The 17,845-nt window shown below is 46.8% G+C and overlaps 5 protein-coding genes across 5 annotated transcripts; 2 read left to right on the plus strand and 3 right to left on the minus strand.

Annotated features, from left to right (window-relative positions):
• Nucleotides 1-31: 31 nt before the first annotated feature.
• N7495_002257 (WD40 repeat domain-containing protein) lies at nucleotides 32-2,119 on the minus strand (the record flags this gene model as incomplete). The annotated part of the gene is made up of 1 exon (XM_057204926.1): nucleotides 32-2,119. The coding sequence occupies one exon, from the start codon at nucleotides 2,117-2,119 to the stop codon at nucleotides 32-34; it is 2,088 nt and encodes a 695-aa protein (XP_057065533.1).
• A 585-nt stretch (nucleotides 2,120-2,704) lies between these two features.
• Nucleotides 2,705-4,980, plus strand: N7495_002258 (Kelch motif domain protein; the record flags this gene model as incomplete). The annotated part of the gene is made up of 4 exons (XM_057204927.1): nucleotides 2,705-2,888; nucleotides 3,038-3,124; nucleotides 3,188-3,616; nucleotides 3,677-4,980. The coding sequence occupies 4 exons, from the start codon at nucleotides 2,705-2,707 to the stop codon at nucleotides 4,978-4,980; spliced, it is 2,004 nt and encodes a 667-aa protein (XP_057065534.1).
• A 1,107-nt stretch (nucleotides 4,981-6,087) lies between these two features.
• On the plus strand, nucleotides 6,088-7,612 carry N7495_002259 (transcription initiation factor IIA large subunit; the record flags this gene model as incomplete). The annotated part of the gene is made up of 5 exons (XM_057204928.1): nucleotides 6,088-6,105; nucleotides 6,251-6,380; nucleotides 6,427-6,521; nucleotides 6,594-7,519; nucleotides 7,573-7,612. The coding sequence occupies 5 exons, from the start codon at nucleotides 6,088-6,090 to the stop codon at nucleotides 7,610-7,612; spliced, it is 1,209 nt and encodes a 402-aa protein (XP_057065535.1).
• Nucleotides 7,613-8,891: 1,279 nt separating this feature from the next.
• N7495_002260 (zinc-coordinating transcription factor SFP1) lies at nucleotides 8,892-10,794 on the minus strand (the record flags this gene model as incomplete). Its single annotated transcript, XM_057204929.1, has 3 exons — nucleotides 8,892-9,200; nucleotides 9,262-10,324; nucleotides 10,457-10,794. Coding segments are annotated over 3 exons (1,710 nt in total), but the record flags the coding sequence as incomplete, so codon positions are not given.
• A 5,124-nt stretch (nucleotides 10,795-15,918) lies between these two features.
• On the minus strand, nucleotides 15,919-16,218 carry N7495_002261 (uncharacterized protein; the record flags this gene model as incomplete). Its single annotated transcript, XM_057204930.1, has 1 exon — nucleotides 15,919-16,218. One exon carries the CDS (start codon nucleotides 16,216-16,218, stop codon nucleotides 15,919-15,921), a length of 300 nt encoding a protein of 99 aa, XP_057065537.1.
• Between the last annotated feature and the right edge of the window lie 1,627 nt (nucleotides 16,219-17,845).

A 17,845-nucleotide genomic window follows, 5' to 3' on the forward strand; every position in this document is an offset into this window, starting at 1 on the left:
AAAAAGAGATAATGAAAGACTCATCGCACATTTAACGGATGGTCATCGACTTGGTCAACTGAGCCTTGCTGTCAACATGACCGTCCCGAGAGGCAGAGGCACTGGTTCCAGCCTTGCGCTCAAACACCTTCCAGAACTTCAAGCTCTCATCAGCGGCCGCAGTGGCCAGCATTTGTCCATCAGGACTCAGACTGCTGTGCAAGACACGGGTCTCGTGAGCCGGGATCTCGACTTGGCGAACCAGAGTCGGGTAGCTCCAGATACTGAGGGAGTTATCGGGGAAGCCGCTTGAGCTGACAATCTCACGGTAGTGGTTGCTCCACCGGAGGCTAGTGACTTGAGAGCCAGTGTCAATGCTGTTTGTGCGAGCACCAGTGGTTGTGTTCCAGAAGTGGATGTGACGGTCATAGGAACCACCGCCTGTGGCCAACAGATTTGTTTGCCACGGGCACCAACTAAGAGCCTTGACGGCAGCACGGTGGTTGGTCTTAGTAAACTTGGGAGCACTGAGAGAGCGAGCATCCCAGATGTTGACCAAATTATCGTTGCCACCAGTGGCAAGCTGGGCACCATCTGAACGCCACTCGAGACCGCAGACTTCGGATGTGTGAGAGACAAGCTCAGCAACCTTGTGCTCGGCAATGCGAACATCGTGGTTGAAAACAAGACCACTCCGGGCACCAGTGGACAGAGTGTGCTTAGACCATCCCATGACACCGACTCTGGACTCGTGGCCGAACATGCTGCGGAGCTTACTGCCTTCCTCGACATCCCAGATTTGAATCTCACCAGTACCGAGGCCAACACCAACGTAGGCGCCGTCACCACTCCACTTCACGCTGCTCACGTAGGTATCGGCAGGAGCCTCTAGAAGACAGCTCACAGTACCAGATTCGGCAGACCATACATAGACGTTTCGCTCCAGACCAATGGCAACCTGGTTACCAGAGCTCCAGTCCAACAGGTTCAGGTAATAGTCATCCACCAAACCAGGGGCATCCAAGACACGCTCGGGAGCAGTCTGGATCCGGCGACGGAACTGCGCAGATTGAGTCTTAGAAGAGCGGAGAGGTCGGTTGTACTGGGCACGAAGGTCAATAGGCTTAGAGGCCTCTGGGGGCGGGGGCTTGAATGCAAGGATACGAGTGTTCAAGTTCACACCACAAGCGTTTGCGAGTGATGACTCGTAAGCCACTGCATCGGGCGCAGGGCGGGTGTAGCTAGTGGGTTCGCTGTCTTCCAAACCCATGTTTTCCATAGCAGCAGTAAGTGCGTCCTCAGCGCCGCCGCCACGTCCTCCGCCGATGTCAAAGGCGCTAGCAGCAGAGACAAGAACACTTGAGCTCTCGTTGCTACTGGTCTTCGGGCGCTGTCCTTCTTCAGGCTTGGCTGCACCTGTGGTCATAAGACCTTCACTCGCGGTGCGGCTGGGAATGAACCGGTCGCCGGCGTTGTGAGAAATGCGAATAGTCGTCTTTGAGGATCTTGAACGAGTAGATACTTCACGACGAGGACGCTCCTTAGACGGAGATTGTGTAGAGCTAGGTCCAGTACCAGTCAAAGACCAATCGGAGACGCCCAGTTCCAGGTGCTTTGGCGATCTGCGGCTTCGAGCGATGTTAGATTTAGGGGAGTCCCGGTGGGCGGACCGAGTAGACTTGGCGATCGTCGACTTGGAGGGGGCTGATGGCTTTGATGAGGCTGATGTCTTTGAAGAGACCGATGACTTTGACGAGACTGATGACTTTGACGAGACTGATGGCTTTGACAAGACTGATGACTTTGACGAGACTGATGACTTTGACAAACTTGAGCTGGAGCTTGAAGACTTGACAGATGGCTTTGTAGACGGCTTGGAAGAAGCCTTTGTGGGTTTGACTGAGGACTTGGCAAAGTGAGAAGAAAGGTTTCCTCCGTAGACAGATTGAGACTGGGATTTGCCCGACTCGGATGGACGCGGAGGAGTGAAAGGGGAATCAATTTCAGATGGCTTGGAGGTCACAGCACTGACGCGAGCAGTGTTTGGAGATGGAGTCAAGGGCATGCGTCCACCAGCGGTCTTGGAAGAAAAAAGACCATGGTGGCTCTTCTTAGGAGTAGTCAGCGAAGCAGTCGCCATGCCGATGATATGATAGTTTGAAAAAGTGGAACCTGCCACAGACTGATGCAAAGATGGTTCAAAAGTAGTTTGAGATGTAATTAAATGCAGAAAGAGTACAATGTAGTAAGTAGGGAGTAGGGAATATGGAGATTGGGTGAAGAGGAAAAGAGGCAGGAGGAGGGTAACCAGGAATAAATAGAATTCTACTTACGGTATCAAGCTTCATCCCCGGGGCAACCGTTACCTCAGGTACGGAAACGCTATACTATTTTGGGATTAGTGGCAGCCGCACATGACATGCCGAGATGTTCCCACTTCGGCTTTGATCGTCTTGCACCCCGACTCGTCTTGACTAGTCTTTGTCCACTTTCTTATCTCTTTGCTTGCAACTTACGTCTTACATGTCCAAATAATACTGACCAAATACCCCACGTGGCTCTTGAATTCATTAACTCAGCCTTGATTCTTCCTGCGTGATATGATTTCTCCCCACCACCCCTCGTTCCGCTAGGACCCACTCTCAAGTTCTACTTTCCTGGGCTAGCTAGATCTTCAATCATCGTCTCCAATCCCACCATTGGGAGTTTTCACTCCTTCCTTCCAATGGACCAACAACAGGACGCATATCTACTACCAGCTAACCCCGATAATGGTCAAGCAACAGCGACACATCCCACTCAACACACGACAACGGGACATGTACCTGCATGCCTACTTAGTGCTTCAGTGACGTATTTCGAGGGTCAGATCTATGCATTTGGTGGATTTGATCAGTTTACCGACGAAGGTGAGTACCTGAACTATTATTTATCCGATTTGTTGCCTGCTCCAAGCCTTTTATTTGATAATTTCCATCAACCACGTGGAGGATACTGTTACGCATCACCTTTCTTCAATCTACCTTCTGTTTTCTTGATGGTTTTAACGAAGTCATAGTTTACAATCACGTCCTCCGATTAGACTTGACCTCGATGCAATGGGAGTTAGTTGACAACTTCGGTGATATCCCTGGTGTACGCATGGGTATGTTTTCTTTTGCACCTACCCTATGTGATATCTCTTGTCTGACATCTCGACTTCTTGCAGGACACACTGCCACCCTCTACGGCGACAAGTTGATTGTTTTTGGAGGAGAAAATGAACACCGTGACCACCTCGCTGATGTCGTTATTCTCGATCTCCGAACTTTCCATTGGACTTTGCCCGAAATTCGTGGATCCGTTTCTCCCCGCGGAAGAGCCCGACATTCTGCTGTCGTTCACGACAATAAACTCTTTATCGTGGGTGGTTTGACGGGAGAAAGTAACATCCTCGATGATTTGTCTTACCTTGATTTACAAACATGGACCTGGTCTCGCAGCTGGAGATTTACTTCACGATTTGATCACACCATGTGGGTTTGGGATAATCGTATCTGGATATTTGGAGGAATAGGACCCAATTTGGAGCGCTCGGCCGATATCTGGTGGCTTGACCTCAAAGACTATCCACCATTTGCCGGAAATACCCCCTCACGTAGGTCCACGGGTCTTTCCTTGGACCCGAGACTCCGTCCAGCTAATTCTCGTTTTAAAGTTTCCCGCGTTTCTAGTCCATCGCAGCCGATTTCCCCTCGCTCTGGAACTTACACCGCCAATTCAGCAAACATCTCTGTCCGCAACATTCGAAAACCTCTTGCTCCCGGACCTATCTCTTGCTTGAAGTTCCAGTCCGGTCCAAATGTTCCATTACTACCTGCTGGCTTGCATTTCCAAGCATATGCATCGGGAGCTCTTCTTGACTTCACCACACCGTCAGATATCGTGCGAGTGAAGGATTGCAAATTGTCCGCTCTAGACCTCAATTCTTTGCGTTGGCAGGGGGTAGCCACCGGGACTGAATTTTTAAGCTATGGATACCGATGGCACTACTGTGCAGTGAACGAAACAGGCACTAAATCATGGCTGTTAGGTTGTAATCTAAGCGTGGTGGCGGCCAACACCGACGAAAACACTATGGGTGAGGTTCTCTCCATCGACCTCGAGAAATTTGGCTTTCTTGGCAATGGTAAATGTGGAGAAACTCCGGATTCTGCTGGCGACGCAGTGTGTAGTCTGGGCATGGATCTCGCATACGCTTTTGATGATCCCGAATCCGGTACTGATTTCATCATCACCGCTCTTCGTGATGATTACCATCCTCATTCTAGGAGTGACACTCCCACGGAGTCACCACCCCAATCTCAGCCAACATTTGTGGAGACTAACCCATCCACATCTGATCCCATTAATGTCCATATGATCTTTTTGCTCCTTCGATGGCCTCATTTCAAGCGTGTCTATCACGCACATATGGCGGAATATCACACGAAGTGCATGCATATCCCGGAACCGTACTCGGTAGTACGTGCCTTTTTGTACTACTTGTACACAGACAGCATTGGCGGGCTCCCCGAGAATCCCTCGAGTGTGGACGACGTGGCCGGCATGCTGGTCATGTCAAATCTATACGATATGCCAAAACTTCGTCTTTTATGTGTGCACCGGCTGACCCGCGAGCTTGACGTGGAAAACGCAGCCATTGTCTGGGAGCGATCTCGCCGGAGCAACGAACATATGTTGATGTGTCGGGCTGCCTCGTTCTGCCTGACTCATTGGGGCCGTGTGGTTCGAACTGAAGGTTTCAAATCTCTCACTCGTTCGGAACTGCTGGATCTTTGTGAACTGCCAGACACCGAAGGTCGCATTATTGAGGGCCCGGAATTAGAGATGGTTCGAGAGAGCCAGGCCGAGAAGGCCGCTCAGCAGCAACTCACGACTGAGCTTTTAGAGGGCGACGGAGATTCTGATGGAATGGACGTGGATTTGGGCTCTTCCTATTTGGACACGGGGTCGTTGTAGAAGGGCCCAGAAATCGAAGCAAAGAAGAGCCAAGTTGGACATGGCTAGAGGCCACATCCAAGTCATTAGTTTGATGGAATTTGAATAATGAAGGAATGGGATGACTGGCGATATGTCGTCTCCTTTCGGAGTTTGGGATTCAATGGATAGGTTATTCCAGGGGGTTTGTTTATGCATTAACAAAATATGGGTTAGCATTAGCATTTTCATACATTTTACAAATTTAGAGGATATTTGGACCTTTTTCACGGCTCTGTCTAATTGGTTAGTCTCTTTAACCGTAATAGAATATAAAAGTAGCCGGAGATTACATCGACAAATTCTCGATGGCTTTCGCCCGAATATTTCAACCTTGGATTATAATTTCTCATTTTAAGGGTAAACCTGGGAAGCCTTAGGTGTATATTCAGTGTTCAAGTACTACCAACCCTTGAAACATTCGAAGCACCCACTTGGGCACTCAATCACGAACCAAATGAGGACCTTCAACTATGTTTGCCACAAGTTATAACTGTTGAAAACTCAGTGACTTCGGCATTTTGGTTTATGATCGTTCAGGGAGAGTTTTAAATCTGACAGATTGTACTAGAAAAGTACAACTATATGAATGAACAGTAACTGTCAGTAAGACTTTAAGATATGTAGGATACTGATTACTGAATCCTGATATATCTACCATTCACTGTGATTGCAAAATTCAGAAGTGATTCAAATCAGTCTCAGAATACTATCATTTTTAAATTGTTGTAGTGAGGTTATGTCACATGACTAAGCGACCAGGTAGGATTTCGACCGTAGAAGATAGACTTCCACCTTCACTAACTCAACGCGCAATCCGCATCCTACCCCACCCACCTCTTTACCTTCCCAGCTTGCTATCCAATACTTCCTCACTTCATCATTGGGTTCAACCTGCACATCTCCAAGGCTCTGAGCTTCTTCCGAGGCTGCGATCATCAACCACGCTCCAACGGTCGGCCTACCCCGTTGCGACGCAAGTCACCTTCGGTTGTCAAAACGCCCCGGTGAATCTCAAATCAATTCCAAGCACTTTGAGATAAGCTTCACTTCCACGCCTCTCAACCTCCAATCCTGCTTCTTGTAACCATGTCCAACCAGCTTGTTGTAAGTATCATCTCATCCCACCCTACCGTACGCATGTGGTCGCAAAGATGCTCCCATGTGCCCTTTCCATTGTGACCATACCAGAGCTTATCAGTCCCAGATCTATTTGTGTTAAAACAATGGCTAACTTTTATTGCCGCTGAAGGGACCGGTGTTCGAGAAGGTGATTCAGGAGGTCTGCGACTCCTCTCAAGTTGATTTTGAGGAAAGTGGTGTTGATCAGAAGACACTGCTTGATTTGCGTGAGGCAAGTTCATCTGACCAGTGCTCTTTTGGTGTGTTTTGGATGGCATCATGTTTGACGGGTTCTGGGGCTGAAAGCGGGGGGCGAAGCTGATTATGAGGGGAACCAGCATTTGGTCCTCTTATATACCTTGCCGCCGCTACCCGCTTTAGTGGGCTCAGACCGTCTATCAGTCCGTCCAAACACACTATATTATTATATTATGTTCCCATATTCCCATGTTCCCTCGCTGACAACGTTATAGACCTGGCAGAAGAAGCTGTCCTCTCTCAACGTTGCCCAGTTCCCTTGGGATCCTCCTGCGCAGATCTCACAACCTCCCCCTCCTCAATCCACTGTTCCCTCTAACGTACCTCGCCCTCAACAACAATCCCAACATCAATATGCGCCTTCTGTATCAGGGTCGCATTCAGCTCCTATCCACTCGGCTCCCATTCATTCGGTCCAACAACCAATGGGTGTGCCGCACATCAAAATGGAACCTGGTACTGGAATGCCCTTGACAAACACCATGCATCATATACCCCCCAACTCTCATTCAGCCCATACCGCCCATCAACGTGCTGCAGACCATATTCAACAGAAGTTTGGAGCTGCCGCAGCACACTCTGTGAGCCAAATCCAGGCTCGTGCCCGGGAGGGACAACACTCTTACCCCCAGTATTACCCCCCTGAGAACCGAATTAAGCAAGATCCTGGCCATCCCAGTCAGACTGATGGCGCGGGTGATGACCCTCTGACCGACTGGAAGGCTGAGGTTGCCCGTCGCAGAGAGGCCGCTCAGAATGGCCAGGGTGACCATCTGCTTCGCGAGCATCTCAATCAGCAAATGCTCGGCCTTGAAGCTGGCGGTCTTCCCCGCCCTTTGAGTGAACACAAGAGTTCCGCCCCGGCAACACGCCGTGCAGCTGCCGCTCTTAACCCCAAGTCGACTTCTTCCGCAATCTCTAACGCTCCTAGAATCCCTGGGCAGTTTGATGGTGCTGAGGAGGAAGACGAAGATGCCATTAACTCAGACCTTGATGACCCAGATGATTTGGTCAATGAAAATGAAAATGCGGATGAGTCGGATGGTCAAGTTATGCTTTGCACCTATGACAAGGTCCAGCGTGTCAAGAACAAGTGGAAGTGTACTCTGAAGGATGGTATTCTTACCAGCAATGGACGGGAGTAAGTTAATAGTCTATCGCCGTGACCGCAAAGGATCTTATTAACAAAATCAGATATCTTTTCCACAAGGGCCAGGGCGAATTTGAGTGGTAAACAGGACAACAAGCGACTTCACCATCATCACATCGACTCAACTCACAACTGCACTAGCTCGTTCTCTTTTTTTTTTTTTTTTTTTTTTGCTTTCCTGAAACTTTTACATCGAGTGCCTCGCAAAGCACGAACGAAAATCAACATTCCCGTCTTTCTCATGCTCCTGAAACGATCGGTACAAGCGATATTGACTTTTATTTCCTATTTCTTATTTTCATTTCACAATTCGTCTTTCCTTTGGCTTTCCCAGAGAGACAAGTTTTGAATTCTGATCTTTGATTAATGACTTTAATCAATCTGGGCCCTTTCGCAGGTCCATGGCGCTAACTGCGAGGAACGGGCTAGAATGAAATGGTAATTGGATTCACCCAAAAATGAAAATAATCCAAATTTGCCAGGTTTAGAAAAGACGTACGAGAAAACAGCGGAGGACTATGTTATTACTAGAGAAGTGGAGAAAAGTTGGCAAGATTGTAAAAAATAGCTAAGATAATACGAAAAGAAGCCAAAATGTATCAAAACCATTTATCTACACGATCCGACGCCGAAGAACCACACTTTTTTTTTGTCGTTGCAGTTCTAATCCCGCCTCAGGGATGAGAAGCGAACATGCAGTAAATCACCACAAGCCCCGTACAAGCTCCCGTAGATATTTGTCAACAAATTCCAAGCATCAAGATTGAATAAATCACAAGGTCGCAAGAGGGGGGTGTAGATAGAATTCAACCCGTATTGCGGGTTAGATAGAGAAGAGAGATCGAAACCAAAATCGAAATCGAAATCCAAGCAAATAAGAAAGAGAAAAAAGAAGAATAAAAAAGATCAATATCCAAAGAAAGCCAGCCCGTGCAGAACGCATTCATGAAGAGGAAGGAAACATCAGGAAAGATCGCACAAGATATCAAAACAATTATCCTTGATCATTTCCACATGTAAGACATATGAAGAAACATGGTAGAAAGGTAACAGACAAAATCTTCTAGATCTTGTAGACATCTTGAGGGTCACTCAGGTAGTAGCTCTATTACCATGTCCCCCAATACGGGGGAGAGGGGCTCAGGAACTGGGAACGGCGAGTGGGGATATCGAGCGAGACAAAAGCAAAACAAAGAAACAGGACAAGATCCACAGAGCAAAAGAAACAAAGGATCAAAACTCCACCGGTCGTGTCATCATGTGAGAAGTTTCATAGATAACCTGGAGAAAGGATCCAGATCCAGATCCAGATATCATATTCAGGAGGGCCATTTGTGCGTTATTATGCTTGAACAAGTTGGAATTACATTAGGCCCTCCTCGCCTATTCCGGGGAGTCCAGCTCCTGCCACATTGATATTCTGGCCTTGCATCACACCACCGCCGAGGTTCAAACCTCGACCCAGTTGGAAGTCTGGGTTGCAGGGCGGTGAGTGTGATTTGTGATATTTCAGACCGTTGAGGTTTTTGTACCGCTTGCCGCACACTTCACAGCGATACGGCTTTTCTTTCTCCATGCCGAGGGTGCCGGGGTATGGGGCCGATGTCTCTGGGTTGACGATAGAAAATGTTCCATCTGCATTGTCATGTAGCTGTTGATTATTGTGGCCGTGCTGTGGGAAGGGAGGGGAATGTTAGATCCGAGTTCATATCTGATAATCATTGAATACTCACAGCTTTGTGATATTTCAGACCGTTCTGATTCTTATAAGCCTTCTCACAACCAATAACCGGGCATCGGAATGGCTTTGGCTCCTCGTTGGGTAGAATGGTTGTAGTATCGGGAACTCCAGCAAGAAGCTGCTGTTCACGGATCCGTCTCGCAATGTCACTGTTAGGGCCATATTGGGCTCCGCTGAGCTTGAAATGGGCGTTCGGGGTGCCCATGCCTCCATTTGGACTGAACAGTCTCTTGGCTGGCTCGTCGATGCAGAGATCGACCATATCATTATTTCCGGCGAAACGTCCGTACTGACCCTGATTCTGGCCCATGACGTTATTCTGCATAGTGAGGTCGCCAAATCCGCCTACGACGCTCTCATCAATTTCAGCTGGCGTTCCAGGACCTGACGAATCAGGAGTATTTCGGAACTGAGATGTTTGTAGTGGGTTGGCCATTAACGTGGGAGTGTTGACGGAAGAAACGGTTGGGTTATTCTGCAGGGAAAGAGGACGTCCAGATCCAATCGGGGTACCTGGTTGAGAAGGAGAGTTGAAGCCCTGACGGCTAGGAAGCATGCCGAGATTTAATTGTGGGCCTTGGTTGGGGTTGCCAAAACCGCCCTGACCTCCTTCGCGTAACTGGGGTGAGAACAGCTGAGAAGTCGTGCCATCCCCGTCGTCCATGGGCTCGTCCAACTCCATGTCGTCGATAGTGTCTAGATCCACATGCTGGGATAGGGAAGTGTTTTGACCCAGCTTACGCTGCATGTCCAGGGTCCGATCGTTCTGCAAGCCGCGCCCTTGGTTGCCATGTTGCTGGCTCTGTTGCTGTGAAATGGCGGCAGCCGCCAAGGCCGCGCGGTGATCACCTTGGCTCGCGCGATGTTCGCCTTGGTTGGGCGACTTTGTGGCATGAGCTTCTTCGTAATGCTGTAATAGGTCATGGAGCGTCGGTAACGTCACACCGCAGCAGGAAAAGTCCCGCATGAAGTTGGCCTCTAGCTTCGGCAAATATGATGACGAGTGGAAACTAGGCGACTGGAAGGTGAAAGGCGACGTGCCAGTCATGATGATGCTGTGGTGGAAAGTTTCATGGTCAGTCTTCATGTCGTGCGACAACCTCAGCGCGCACAGGATTTCCCCGCGACGCATGTTCCAATGAGGAGGCGAGGAATTGAGGAAAAGAAGATTTATTGGCGCCACTCACTCATCACGAATCCAGCTTCCGACCGATATACCACCCCAGCTCATACCGCCGACCAAGCTGCCGGCCAAAGATTCCCGGCGACCTTTATCGCGGGCAGATCCCGACATAGTAATGGGCTTCGTTCCGTTTCCCCATTGCGCTGTGGCGGCGCCGATCGAGTCCTTTCTAGGAGGAGGTGCTCTAAATACGCCGAGTCCTCCACTGGCATGAGATATACTGCCCACACGGTCGTTACCTGCCCGCTGAAGTGCAGATGTTAGATTGGAAGCCTGCTGCCCCGGCGGTGACTGTCTCGAGTTGATATTGATAGGAGTCGCCATGGTGACGGTATGGCGTATCTGGTATGTAATGGAAGAGTTTAAGGGGGTTTGTAAGATGAAAGGATTCACAGGCAGTGAGCCTGTTGTTCTAGAAACTTTTTGGCGTGAATCCTGATCCCTGTCTAATCTGCGCGAACAGCACAGTTAACGCGTGTTGGTGATGATAAAGTGAAACTCCGACGGAGGACAAATGAAAGGAATCAAGCAGCTAGAAAGGAAGGTGTGGAAAGGAAAAAAAAAAGAGTATGCCCCTCGATAGGTGGACAGGTGAAGATGGATCCTCGGATGATGGCTCTAAAGCGGGCCGGTGGGATGAAGCGACCTTCGATGAGTGGCGATAGAAGGATTCTTTTGAGCTCTGGAGGCTTCTCTTCTTGATAATCAAGATCCAGGTTCTGATTAGAAGTAGAGTCTCCTCAGTACAAGGAGAGAGGGAGGTAGAAGTACTTAGGGAAATTGCTAAATTGTAGATTTGTAGAATTGTAGAATAATTGTAAGGCGGTCCGTTCACGGACTAGCGTCGTTATAGTATTACGCGGCACGTGATTGAGGGGCGCATTTATCACTCAGAGTAAGGAGTGTATTTTTACCAGGATACCAGAATACAAGGATAACTACATGATAGATAATGTTTACTATTCCTGATGGGGGCCAGAATTATATTTATCTAGGTAAATTCCTCTAAGATGGGGGTTATAAGAAAGGGCGATTATGGCACGGACACACCGCTTGTAGTTTAAACGTCATCCGTATTTAAACCAAATTGAAACAAATAAAACGACTGAGACACGACTCGAACGGTTTATTATTCTCCGTTTCTCCGGAATTGGTGAGTTAGGAAAGAGAACGTAAGTTGCTATGTATGTACAGACTGAGTACTGCCTTTCTTCATAATATCCCGATATCCCGATATCCATGGTCCAGTCCACTTCGATTCAAATTATTATATGTTTTTTTATTTCATGTTCAATTACTTGAATATTGTTATGAAATAACATACTGAAAAATAAAGATTAAGATATTAGATGAGATCTGGGGTTAATCTGCAAGGGGTAAACAGGGTGGCGGGTTTCATGCTTAGGGTTATATCGCGTGACTGAAGTACTGGAGTACATAATTTATTACTTACCCTACCCAAAGAATGTGAGAGTCCCTTTCTTAACAACCCTACCTCTGTTTCTTCCATAACTATGTACAGTGTATGTAGAGGATTTCTTGGTTTTCCCCTTCTGTTTTAGTGCTTGCCGCTTTTTACTCACTGAGTAGAACTGAGCACGCCTTGAGCGGATCAGTGACCATTATGTAATCGGGTTACCGCCTTGAGCATCACCTGGGTCTTAGCGTTTTGTCACGTGGTGAGGCTGAGTAGCTTACTGAGCCTGAACCTGGACTGAAATTTACTCCTTGAAACTGACTGTGAGCACCCTCATTAAAGCGGCGGCACTGATTAAGGAAAGCCCCACCGGAGGAAATCTACTTTGTAGGTATTCTGTAATACAGGATACTCGGATCTTAACTTTGCGCTAGAAACACGGCAGAAGCAACCGAATAAGCGGGTATTCGGAATTGCCTCGGCGACATTCATCATCTCTCAACTTTATGCCTCTGCCCTATATATGGGACTTGTCGGTGACTTAATTATTAAACTAGTGTTTCTAGCTCCTCTAATGTAAACCACAGCAGGTACCCGTTAATCACGCTATTGAGACTCCACTTTATACTCTAGCTTAGTATAGATTGTTGAGGCCCAGTACGTCGGTATTACCATCATTATGTCCAAGATTCTTAGACCTAGGTACAAAGGGCCATGAGGGTTATTTATCTATCAATATAGATGACCAGGAAGTTATAACCTCAATCAGACCTAGCCCAGGCCTTGGTTAGTCTTTAGATACACAATAATTAGCTTCGTATGGCCTCGCAATGAACTCTCTATTGAGTTCTTTCATTATCTTCCCCTCATTTAATGCTATGGTTCGGAATCTTAGATCTTCATCGGCAACACTATTCGGCTGTTATAGTCCATCCCAAAGTCTATTCCATTTATACTTCCCAGGTCGGTTATCCTAATTCGCCATTTTTGGAACTTAGTAGTTGGCCTACGGCGGCTTTCCGATAATCGATGGAATCTTTTCTTGCTTTTTCTTTCCATTAAATACAGTTCTATGAGCTCTAAGCCTATTACAATGCCACGGGGGCCATCTAACATCATCCCCCAGGCAAAGAAGACAAGATGATTTGAAGAGAGTAAGTGCGCTTTTTTTCCAGCCCAGGACAGATGGCAAATATTCTCCCCAGATTGGTGCACCTGCTGCAGGCTCACCTGTGGTACAGGAAAAACAACACCAAGACATTATGTCTGCAAAGTCTGGTGGAGATATCATCTTCTGGTTTCGTTACATGGCCTATTCTAACGAGTAAACCAGGCCCGGTTGGTGGCATTGGCACTGTAGTCTTATGCCATGCGCCGTGTTCCGATCGCTATCGGGCGTGTTGTTTCTCACTAGCCGAACACTTCGTCATGTTGGCGAGGCTTTCTGACAACCAAACCGCCGAGCTCCCATATAACTTTCACCTCGTTCGATGTTACTAAACCCCATATATTCCTTTGCTTCACTCTCACTTGAGTTCATTCCCCATCGGACCCAACCACACCTTGGAAGGTATCTCAAATTTCGTCAAGATACAAGCACCATGGCATGGTGTATGGAATCTGTCATTTTGGGGCGAACTGAACAACTTGGTCTTCTCAAGGTCAGAAGACACTGATTTGGGTGTCACTTGATTGACACCAAATGAAGGTTTCGGTGGAATGTTGTAGAATCCTGCTGGTGCCACAGCATCCAACACAATGCCTTCAAATATGATGACATCTGGACGTACTAAACGCACGTACCACGTGACCCAATAATACAATATGACTAGGGATTTTATTCCATGGTTGCGGTTGCTGTTTCAGTGATGATTGTAGAACCTCTTTTGCCATTTCAGGTCATGATGGCACGCACCGTAAAAGCCACATGATAACTTATTAAATGGGAGTACTGGTTGCTCATTGAAGGAAATTGATGTGTAAAGATGAACCTCAGGACCGGGATGACTGATCATCGACTTGGTCATCGACTTCCTTCGATGCGTGAAGATGGTTGTACAACCTCTTCTGCCATTTCAGGTAATGACGACTCACAACGCACGCACCACCACGTGATCGCCAATTAAACGTCTGCTCATCGAAGTTAATAAGTGAAGGTTGTCGTAGAACCTGGGAAAGGTTAAGTGATCAAAGAAGCAGTTAGTAACTGGGTGGAGGATGTTGATGGGGGATTAAAGGTGGAAAATTGTTGTAGGAGGAAGAAGAGCTGGGAGTGGCGAGTACTTATTGCTTATAGGGATGCATGTGGGAGGTTCCAGGTCTTCGGCATTTGCTTCCAACTTTCAAAGGTCGAATAAGAATCAGATGAAATTGAGAGTGACGGTGATAGTGACATTGAGTGCCCGTTAAGCTAAAAGCAAGAGTAAAAAAGTCTGGGTTACGGATTATGGATGCTCATCGGCAACTCTCTGGGGGATACATAGGTAACAAATCTTATTGCCTCCTAATGATAGAGAACCCAGGCATTGGAAAATAGGAGAGAAAATATTACGCCTGGGCATTGAAGTTGGGTGGATCGATTATTGTTGTATGCCATACTAGGTGATTCTCACTTCATTTTCACTTTAAACACACATTCACTTCGGCACTTCACCTCACTTTTACATTCAGCGATACCTAGACAGTTCATAGGATTCCACAGCCCTAGAGCCCATTGACTGAACATCTGTAGAATCTACATAGCTAAAGATAACAATTGTAGTCAAATCCAAAGTCCTCCGTACATAGACACACTAAGCAGTATTTAGATCATTCTGAAACTACCAAGGCATAAGTCTGCCGACCGTAAGCGGTCTTAAAGTAAACAGGGTCTTGTGTTTATGACGTTCAACATACAAATCGGATGCCAAACACATCTGTAACTACCCTGGTGAGACTCGGCCCAAATTGAATTTCTAAAAAAGACACAGCTCACATTAAAGAGGATAAGTACAGTGTACATCCCGAGATCATAGAGCCGTTCGACCGAAGACTAGCTTACGGAGATAAGCATAATCATGTAAAAAGCCAAAAAGGAGCATTAATGCAATTGGATGGAGATATGGCGTATTTAACCGAGAAAAGATAAATCAAAATAGCATAACTATGTACTCTGTACTACGTCAGCTAGCAATTCAGATCTTCAAAGTGGGGTGTTCAATCCTGAATTCGTCATCTCAGATACAGATCACAGCTGGGCCTGAACTACTCCAGATGAGGCCAGATATCCATCAACTATGCTACTGACCAATCCCAGGTAGAAAAAGGTCAGCGTGTAGCATATGCCAAGATGAAAGGGGGTGAGCCCAGGGAAAACGAAGTACTCTGCGAGATGAAGGATTATGCATAAAGCTACCAAGCAGGAGATTTGGCAGTCCTGAAGGTTGCCACACGCTAAGGGTCTTGGTCTTGAAGATCCCTGACTCCTTTCTTGTATAGCAACTCCAGCTGACCTTTGCCGTGCAACGCCCAGATTCCCAGCCTCACAGCCAAGACGGTTATATCTCATATCAACATCTTGGCGGAGATCACCCAAACCTTGGCACAACTTGGCAGGTATGGGGGAAGTCCTCCCTAAATTGGATATCTTATCATCTGCAGAAGTATGTGTCGACGCGCGGGCTTATCCTGAACTAAATGTGACTTATCAATTTCCCCGCAGTGACTACTGATTACAGGAGTACTTTACGGATAATTTAAATCTAGATCTTAAAAAAGGCAAGTTTCAAATGCAACTAGATTCATTGCATAGGTGAGATAACGCTGTTATCCCTGTTTGCTGTCCATATTTTGTATGGCCAGTGGGTTTCTCATTCCCCAGTTCTCAGTTCCAGAATTACAAAGTCCAGAAGAAACCAAATGTGAAAATCAAAGGGGGAGATGGGGTGTGTCGGATTCATAAAGGTAAAGAAACGAAATGAGTTCGAGAAATGAGGTCGCTGATGTCGTCATAAAGCTTGTGGATATCGAAATAGAAGAGAAGTAATCATAATGTAGTTGAGCCGAGGCAATTACTGCCCAGTCTTGGGCTTGCCGTGGCCCAGGTAGAGGAACTCATTGGGCAGAGTGTCAGTGATGGTGCTCACAGTGGACAGGCTTGAGGCAGAAGAATTGCTGTTCGAGCGGTGCAGCTCAAGGTCCTGGTCGACGATGTTGGATTCAGTTATGGCCTCCTCGAAGACACGAGCGTCAGGACCAAACTCAGTGGGCGACAAGACCAGGAACTTGTTGGCAGCAATTGTAGGGTCATATGGAGCCAAGCTGGGGGCCGAGAGGACAAGGAAACTCTGAGCGGGGGCCTTGGAATCCATTATTCAGTTCAATTTGGAGTCGATATGAAAATTAAGTGATGACTGAAGTTGCTGTGGAGGGGAGAAAGTAAAGTAGTTTCGAGTGAGGGAGATGGAGATGGAAGATGGCTGATGTGAATAGAAAATAGTAGTCAAGTGACAGCTTACTAGGGAAAGAGGTTTAGTAGGAAAGAGGAACCATGGGTCAGATCAGGGTAGCTTTATATGTGAGATTTGGAGAGTACGGAGTACACTGAGAGCATTCTTGTGGCCAAAAGCGTCGATCAAGTGAATCTCAAAAGTGGATACATGCAGAGTCACCCCCGCAATAATAAGGATTGAGATTCCCATACTCCGTATCTGGGCATTTCTTGGCTCTACAAAAAAAAGGGAAAAAGGAGACAAAGGGGGAAAGTACAGTCTCGGCCAAGACGTCACTATTGAACAAATATCACTTCTTTCAAATTCATAGCCTTGGCCTTTCTTGGTATTTTTACATTGTCACACTGGTCATTCTTCAAGGTCTGAGTTATTTCCAAATCAGATAATCAGATTCATTCTCACCTTGGTACCTAGGTGGGTCATATAAAGTACACAGTACAAGTCCAAACCTCCGTTGCAAGCCGAGAGTCAAAAAGGAACCTCGGTCGTATGATTACGTACGCTAGAGCTTACCGATCTTCACAATTTACGCCAATCATCCCTATTATTAAAGATCCTGTCCACTGCCAAGTCCGGACTCTGATTTATTTTAGATCATAGGTAGTAACTAGTAGGAGTATATTCAGATGACATCATCAATCTATTAACCGACATCCCCGATTCTTTCTTTTTCGCGGATAACTGTTTATCTTAGATGCGGAGTACGGAGTAACGTGATTACAGGATTCCAAAATACTGCGATTTTTAACTGCGATTTTAGAGCACAAAATAAATTAAATTTGGCTAAACAACTCTATCACGGCATTTAGTATCCATATGATATCTCTTGGTACTTATCACATCCAGAACAGGTTATCTAACGCCGAATAGTAGTAGATAGTGTAGTGGGGGACTAGGTCACATGACATTAGTGGAGATTGTGTATTTAAGCATTCAGTTGAGATATGAGACCATCAGACTACCTTTACCTTCTTGAGCTACCCCCTGGTTCTCCTTCCTTTCTCCCACATAGCCCCTAGATGACGGACTCTGGCTGCATCTACCATACTCCATGATTTAGCTAGGTTCGCAGACTAGCTAGGACGTCCCTGTTCCCCGTATCAATAGGTAGTTTTGGAGCAAGGGCTAAACCACCGCTACTCCACAAGCTTCTATGTCAGATATATATTTCTACCACTTCATCTACCACTTTATAAATATCTTCCAACCTTTCTAGACCATCTTTATGGGCACCTAAGTAGTCTGTTTCTTATATACTGCCCGATTTTTGGTCTGTTTTTTGTTCACTTTTTCTAAATGACTATATCGATCATGCAGGAAATTGAGATGATGAGCTGTTCGAATCGTCCGATCATAATACTTCTGAATGTCTCTCGTTGTAGGCGAAGAGGGTAAATCGGAAGAAGGTCTAGAAGAGGAAGATTCTAGACACGATCCGAAGTTTTGATTTTGTAAGCTTTTTTAGCGTCCAGAGACAGTTAGGGTC

This window comes from Penicillium taxi, assembly GCF_028828555.1.
Source record: "Penicillium taxi strain IBT 34144 chromosome Unknown utg000002l_segment0_segment0, whole genome shotgun sequence".
Lineage (NCBI taxonomy): Eukaryota > Fungi > Ascomycota > Eurotiomycetes > Eurotiales > Aspergillaceae > Penicillium > Penicillium taxi.